Source organism: Ictalurus furcatus, chromosome 3, assembly GCF_023375685.1.
Source record: "Ictalurus furcatus strain D&B chromosome 3, Billie_1.0, whole genome shotgun sequence".
NCBI lineage: Eukaryota > Metazoa > Chordata > Actinopteri > Siluriformes > Ictaluridae > Ictalurus > Ictalurus furcatus.
In genome coordinates this window covers 27,604,415-27,612,874 of record NC_071257.1, presented here as the reverse complement: position 1 = coordinate 27,612,874, position 8,460 = coordinate 27,604,415, and the positions used below count along the sequence as shown (strand labels likewise).

The following is an 8,460-nucleotide window of genomic DNA, read 5'->3' as shown; positions in this document are numbered from 1 at the left end:
TTTTCTTATATGGCTGTCAGGGTTGGGGAGGGAGGGGGAGAAGGGTTGTTCTTTGGTTCAGTTTTGTTTTCATTTAGATTTTGTATTGCATGTGTCATTCTTTTTTGGAAAATAATACAGAGAGATGCACAAAAAAGTATAGGATGGAAGGAACCAAAGGAACCATGTGGCGATGGAGTGGGGTAGCAATACGGCCTATGGGAATTGGGGACAGAATTTTCAAGAGTAGCTTTTGACTACATCACAAGTTGCCACCCCAGGTATTAGTGTGTGTGTGTGTATATGCATATGAAAAAATATATGTGTATATGCATATGAAAAAAAAAAATATGTGTATAAAATATATATATATATTGGTTGAGTATGTGAGTACACTATGTGAGTACACTAAAGTATCCTTTTCAGGGTCACGGGGAAACCTGGAGCCTATCCCAGGGAGCATCGGGCACAAGGCGGGGTACACCCTGGACAGGGTGCCAATCCATCGCAGAGCACAATCACATACACACTCACACACCATTCATACACTACGGACACTTTAGGCATGCCAATCAACCTACCATGCATTTCTTTGGGAGGAAACCGGAGTACCCGGAGGAAACCCCCGCAGCACGGGGAGAACATGCAAACTCTGCACACACAGGGCCACGGTGGGAATTGAACCACAAACCCTGGAGGTGTGAGGCAAACGTGCTAACCACTAAGCACCAGTGCCACTATTCGTAGTATGTTAAAGAATTCTAGTGAATTAACCCCTTTGGCCCACACTGTCTGCCACAGTGAAGAACTCCGGGTTAAATGAATGATCACTTCTACCACTAATCAGCAATCATATGATTCATTCATGCTCCTTAGATGTCAGGTTATGCTTACACACTAATTTTCTGTCATGGTCGATGGACCCCCTGATGTAGCCCTGGCCACCCCATGTATAAAACTCTAGTTTCACTGTTATAGTATGGCCTAGTCAAAGCCCGGATTTGAATCCCACTGAAATGTCGTGCAAGAAAACCCTCAAACATCGTACAACTGAAAGAATGTTGCATGGAAGAGTGTTCAAAAATTCCGGCAAATCTGGTGTAAAATTATGCAAAACACCTACAAGATGTCATTTTTGCTAAAGGGGGCAATACTAGCTTCTGAAGCCAAGGGTGTACTTAGTTTTTCAAAAAAGAATATCACATCTATTGATATTTCAGTTGAATAAATGATTGAAAAAGCAAATTTTCCTCTTTTTTTCCCTCAAGTATATCAACTTCATTAACAGGCACTGTTTCAAAGAGGATCAAATGTTTGCTTGTCCAAATATGTCAAAAAAGCCAACAACTCCCATGGGGTGTACTTATTTTTTCTCATGACTGTGTGTGTGTGTGTGTGTGAGAACATTAACCCAAGCACACATCAGGCCATCACTAAGTCTTACCTGCACATAATGCACACAGCATCCTGTCTCTGTTTTCACTAAACGTCATATAGACACTTCCTTTTTGAACTAAATGCGTGATATGAAAGAATACTTCCTCTGTGTTATGAGTTCAAGCTTGCATGTAGGGAGTGTGCACAAGCTAAACCGACTTTTGGCGTGGAAAGTGTTCTTTAGAGAGGCATGTTGTCTTTGTAAAAAACCGGTAGTTGATGAAGTGCAGAAGTGAGACGTGACATTAACCTGCGGTGTGACTACAGGAAAGTGAAAGCTCTCCTGCATTCTGTGTTTTCCGTCCATGGGCATTGTTTAGTGGAGTTTTTGCTGCATCATGAGCAATGATGAGGACACTTTCCCCAGTCTGAGGAGCTTCCCTCTGGTGTGTACGGCGCACAGATGGCGGTCTCAGAGCGAGGCTTCTGCCTTCAGGTCCAGGATCCTGACCAGGTTACGGTCCGCGTGTTCAGGTACTTTTCTGCTCTTCTATCCATGGACTTTTACACACACACCGTGTTAAACTGGTGTTTCAACTCCCATAGATATAAACAGCACCTGACTGAATACATTTACTTGCCAAAGTTTCAAGTAAATGAGTAAAAGAGCTAGGCTACTTGAGAAAGTTACTACATGAGGAGTAGATTTGGGGTGAAGTGTTTGTGGCTGATTGCACATCCGAGGTGTCGTTTACGCCCCACTGATATTACATAACTATATATGTCATGGAAAGCTTAAAGACGTTTTAAACACAGGCGAAGTATCCTCCAAAACAACCTAACTGCGTTTTTCAAAAAAAACCAAACCAAACTATATATATATATATATATATATATATATATATATATATATATATATATATGTGTGTGTGTGTGTGTGTGTGTGTGTGTGTGTGTGTGTATGTGTATATATATATATATATATATATATATATATATATATATATATATATATATACCTCTATTCACAGCCATTAATTTTGGTATTAATCTGTAAATCCTTTAGAAATCTTGTGTATGAAACGTCCTTTTCCATGACTCATCCCTTATAGGTTGTACATTATAGTGTCCTACAACATTCACTCAACCCTACCCTACCGAAAAAGAAAAAAAACCTAAACAATAGAAACCCTCATAGAATTTGTAATGCTGTTAATGGTTATAATGGAAACTGTAATGGTCTCTACTAGTAATTTGTTGCCTTCTGTTGATGGCATGTTATGTCTAGTGGATACCATTAAGGACCAATTATGGTAATGGTTTTAATGGTTAGCTGATGGGTTGTAATGGTGTTTGTAGTGGAAACTATTAGAATCTCTGTGATGGTTTCTATTGTTATGTTGTTGTTGTTGTTGTTTTGGGGGGGTTTTTCAGCAGGGTATTACTCAATCCTATAACACATTCACCCATGTGATATATTTGGAATAGTCCATTTATTTCAATTCACATGGTCAAGCCGCATCATCCAAGTTTCTTGAAGATCACAGGAAGAAGAAAAGTTCTCTTATTGTCCTTTTCTTTATTTTTAGTGATACTGGCTGATGGGGTCATATTAGCTATGTTTCCATCCATGTAATTTTATGCGAATTTTGGGACATTGCCTTAAAAAAACGCTGGGTGGAAACACCAGATGCCACGAAATTTTCCAAAATAGTAATTATTTTTTAAAATATTTTTTTTATTCGATAAGAAGACATGCACATGAACTACGATGGAAACACATTTACGGATAAATTCCTTGATACACATCAAAATGTCATGTGACTGCCTCAACAAATCACATGATTGGCTCAAAAAAAGGCGGCGAGGGAGAGGTGTGTTTGGATTTGGATAGACGACTTTGCGCCAGTTTCTCCAGAAGTGACGATTTTGTTCTCTTGAACACATGGGAAGGAAATAAATAAGTTACATTTGCAACTTGGATGGAAACATAGCTAGTGAAAAAATAACCATCTTACCCAAATTATACAGTGAAAGTAAAAAAAAATAGATATTGTTGCGTGAGATGGCTTCACACTTTAAAAAAAAAAAAAGATTAAATACACGCTTTCTTACATTCAAGGTTGAAAACGTATGACTGGATGATTCATACATGTGTGTATGTATATATGTGTGTGTGTGTGTGTATATTTCATACTGTATGATTATCACTTGCTTCAGCAATTACCCAACAATATTCCTGTTAGCATTTAGTTTGTCTTTAACAGTCCAGCTTCACACTTAGACATGACTTCAATACTATAGGTGTTATTTTATCACAATACCCCACATTCATTACTATAGATCCTGGGGTGTTTTCTGTCTACATAGCTTATCTTTATCCATTAAAATCAGCTGGATAGCAATGAATACTGTGGATAGTGTTTCATCACATGTGTCGTAAGGTTAAATGACTGTTTGATCTGTTGTGCAGCAGTGGAAGTTGTGCAGTGTTGCAAAAATCATCCGCTTACTTTAAGTCAAGGTCAAGCACACAAGCTGCCCACAAGCTGTTGACCTACTTTCACAGTGTGCTGTGGTTTTAGGCTGTAAGTTTTTCGTGGTAGAGTTGAAGTTCTAGTCAACTACTTGAGATCATTACTGTACACCACCCCATCCAAACGGAAACATTTTAGATGATCGTATCAGTTACTGAATCACTAAATAAGAATGAATGATTAATAAATAAGAAGAAAAATCTTAATACCTAAAGGAATTGGGGATCATATAAAACCTTTTACCAAGCAACATTTTGCTCTACATCATGTTAGTTTTAGTTCAGTTTTATTAGGACAGCACTATTTTTAGTATGAGCTAAGGATGATGGTGGAGAAAACTAGAAAACTGCTGGAGAGGCTCATTTTCATTTTGGGGATAAACAGTAACTGTTGAGGCGAATAAGAGAGATACTGAGATTAGAATGGGAATAAGACAGATTCATTTTGGCTCATTCAAGATTCATTTTGGGAGATATGTTTGTCATATAAATGTTACATATGCTATATAAAGCTGTTACTTTTGTATATTACAGCTACTTTAGAAAATAACATAAAGATACATATGTAAATTATGTACTTGGTTCTTTACTTTCTAAAGTATTTTTATTGATCCCAATTAGGAAAACTGCCTTCTTATAGTTGCTAAAAGTATTGAAAAGCGCTACTAATTATATGTGTCATGTAAAAATATTAAAATTGTTATTTAGTTTATTTTTAGTTCATTTTCTTTGATCATTAAACTAAACTGCATCAGAAGCCTTGAGAATTTTTCTTTTTCTTGTTTTTGTGTGCACTGTGGGTTCATGATGTAGCCACCAGTATAACCTTTACAAGATAGGACTAATGACAGTTAAATACGGTGCGTGGGTATGACACAGCTTCCTGTCTAAAACCAAAAGAAATGAAGACTGTGTTTACTCAGTGTGACCTCAGAACAAGAACTGTTCTCTCTGGAAATCCACCGGCAGTCTACCAGCATCAAAATGTTTGACACTGCTTTTATGCTGAACTCACAAGCCAATCATGCTTGCCTTATTTTTGTGTAGTGTGCTGATGATAATTGTCTTATCAGTGCACCATTTCTGCAGGCTTGATGGTTTAAAACCACTTCCTGACAACAAACCTTAGCACATTAGCACATACGTCTGCTCCATAATCATAACTGATTCATACATGTGTATGCATATTTCATCTAGTTTTCTGCAGACTATATTTCTGTTTTAAATTTAATGCTGATTCCGTGACATGTGGTTGCAGTGGCTAATGTACTGATGATCAGATACACACTCTTTTGCTGACAGTACGGCTTACATTCCTTACCTAAATGGTCTCATTTCATTCAAACCTTTTAATTTTAATAATTAGGATTTCACCTGCAGGATTGATGTGTACAGTACTAAGATGATGCTGTGTATCTCTTGTGTGTAAATAGTGTTTAAGATTGGTGGTGTTGTACCTCTACAAAATCACCAGGGGGCGAAAAAGCGCTTTCTATTTTTTCCTCTAATCAAATGCTATTTCAAGTTGATGTGCACAAAATATCAGTGACAACAATTGTACATTGAAATGCTTGTTGTGAGGCTTAGGTACTCTACAGCTGAGCAATACACAAAAAAATCAGAAGATGAAAGGGAGAAAGTGATTATTTACAAATACATTATATATATAAAATATCCATCCATCCATCTTCAACCGCTTACTCCTTTTCAGGGTCATGGGGAACCTGGAGCCTATCATATATACAAAATATGTAGAATATATTGGTATCTATGGTATGGTGCCTAGATAATATAGCATTTAAGGCCTCAGTCAGTTTTTTTTTTTTTTTTACTAAGCTTACTGTGCAGAATGAAACACTGGTTTTCATCACGTTCAGTGTTCTCCTCTACACCACACATGTTATTATGTGTTTTCTCAAGAGATATGTTTACATTGGTTGAAGAAGAGGTGTAGAAGCTACCATGCACGGAGAAGTCTCAACTGATGTTATTACTGTTTGACATTTTTATGCTCAAATTTTTAATGCTAAGTAAATCAGTCATGACCTTAAGAGAACATATTAAACATTTATAATGTCCAGCAGCAGGACTGAGCAGCTGAGTTCCTGTAATATCTCACTGCTTGACTGCTGAATGTACTCCTTTGTGCAACCAGAAGCATGATATAGAAAGCATGACACAGACCAGCGAAATAGCCTAGAAGGTGCTTATTAAATTGTAGGTAAGTGATTTGGGTGATTTCATGATTAGGCTGCCATTCAGCCCTTGTAACAGCTTTATTTCTCTTTATAATATTTCAACATTCTGGGGAATGGTGGCTTCATGGTTAGCATGTTCAGTGTTGGTGGTTTGAATCCTGCCTTCGCCCTGTGTGCGCAAAGTTTGCATGTTCTCCCTGTGCCTTGGGGGTTTTCTACAGGTACTCTGGTTTCCTCCCCAGTCCCAGTCAAAGACATGCACTGTATGCTGATTGATATTTCCAAATTGTTTGTAATGTGTGAATGTGTGTGCGCGATTGTGCCCTGTGATGGGTTGGTGCTCCATCCAGGGTGTTTCCCCCACCTTGTGCCCAGAGTTCCCTAGGATAGGCTACAGGCTCCCCCGCAACCCTGTGTAGGATAAGTGGTATGGAAATGGATGGATGGATATTTCAACATTCAAATAATGTGTTAATCCATCTCAAGCAACAATATCTCAATTACCCTAAATGCATCCATGCTAATGGCATGATTTACTTAAAATGATTTCAATAATAATAATAATAATAATAATAATAATAATAATTTACTTTCAGTCTATAATTTGGATGTCAGGGTAATCAGGGTTGTACTTTGAAAATGTTGTCATCAGTCAATATCACAGCATCATTGAAAATAAAAAAGAAAGAACTTACTTTTTTTCTTCATGTGATCTCCAGGAAATTTGGATTATGCAATTTCCTGTTGAACATGTGACTTGAGGGATATTCCAAATGTTTCATCGGGATGAATGTGTTCAGGTAACAGGGTTGAGTGAATGTTGTGGGACTTAAATCTACATATCATGGGTGACTCATGGAAATGGTTAACAGTTAGCACCTTTGCCTCACACCTCCAGGGTCCGGGGTTTGAGTCCCACCGTGGCCCTGTGTGTGCGGAGTTTGCATGTTCTCCCCGTGCTGCGGGGGTTTCCTCCGGGTACTCCAGTTTCCTCCCCCAGTCCAATGACATGCATGGTAGGCTGATTGGCTCGTCTAAAGTGTCTGTAGTGTATGAATGGGTGTGTGAGTGTGTATGTGATTTTGCCCTGCGATGCATTGGCACCCTGTCCAGGGTGTACCCTGCCTTGTGCCCGATACTCCCTGGGATAGGCTCCAGGTTCCCTGTGACCCTGAAAAGGAGTAAGCGGTAGAAGATGGATGGATGGATGGATGGATGGATTATATTTAAAGGTAAAGTGTAGATACTGTAGTGAGCTGGGCTGGGCAAACCACTGCATACTGGGAACACCCCACAGGACCTGCTGTTTTGGACATGCTCTGACCCAGTAGCCTGACCCTCTGACCTAGCCATCACAATTTGGCACTTGTCAAAGTCATTCAGATCCTTACACTAGCCCATTTTTCTTTCTTCCAACAACACACTCGACTTTGAGAACTGACTGTTCACTTGCTGCCTAATATATCCCACCCCTTGACAGGTGCCACTGTAATAAGATAATCCACGTTATTCACTTCACCTGTTAGTGGTTGTAATATCACGGCTGATCGGTGTATACTACCTATGCATGTCTTTAGGAACATTGTCCAGATAGAATGAATGTAAAAAAAAGTTGAGAATAATTGTAGCATCTGAATGGATAGTAGTACAGTGAAGAAGTTGTGTGTTATAAAGTACAGGTGCACATAGTAGTGATTTGGTGACTGTTTAATATTGTTCAGTTCCGTTGGGATTTGGATGTGTTGTCTCTGCTACACCATGCCATAAATAACACTGAAATTCATTCATCAGTGAGCACTGTAAGAGTGTTAAACATGTAAATATGTCTTTCTGTGTGTCTGAATGTGGTAGTCTGTATCCTGAGAACAAAAGCGACTTTGTCTTCGGCGTGATTTCAGCAGCATTGTGGAAAAAAGGCTCAGCAGGCCACTTTGTTGGATTAATTTGTAGGTTCGGCTTCCTTTTGATGCTGATGTGAGAATGCACACAATTAGTCGCTTAATGATAGAGAAGCTGAAGGGAATGTGCCCTACTGAGGGGGCTGCACACTTCTCACAGTGTAGAGAAGACAGCTCACTGTTCTGCATTCTGTACTGTATGTGTTGGAAGGATTTAAAATCTTAAATGGATGCTCATTATATTCAGTGCTCTGCTTGAAGTTTTTGTGTGCAATATTGGGTATTTTGTTTATTATTAGACACTGAGGAGACGTGATGTAGTGTCTGTGCTTCGGGTTGTGCCGAATGTCCTAGAGATAAGAAATAAGGCATGCTGATTTAACCAGAGAAGAGATTTGTTTAAAAAAAAAAAAAAAAGAAGTCGTCTCATGTTCCTGTCATTCAAAGCTTTTTGTAACTGTCTGACCGGGGT

General features: G+C 38.7%; 1 protein-coding gene across 2 annotated transcripts in view; it reads left to right on the top strand.

The window, feature by feature from the left end:
- The first annotated feature begins 1,516 nt into the window (after positions 1-1,516).
- Positions 1,517-8,460, top strand: part of phactr2 (phosphatase and actin regulator 2) — a 66,198-nt gene continuing 59,254 nt past the window's right edge. The window contains exon 1 of one of the 2 annotated variants that reach the window (XM_053621831.1): positions 1,517-1,890. In XM_053621831.1, coding sequence (XP_053477806.1) covers positions 1,755-1,890 — 136 coding nt within the window. In that variant the 5' untranslated portion in view covers positions 1,517-1,754. The remainder of the gene's footprint in view (positions 1,891-8,460) is intronic. The other variant, XM_053621834.1, reaches the window with a different exon arrangement.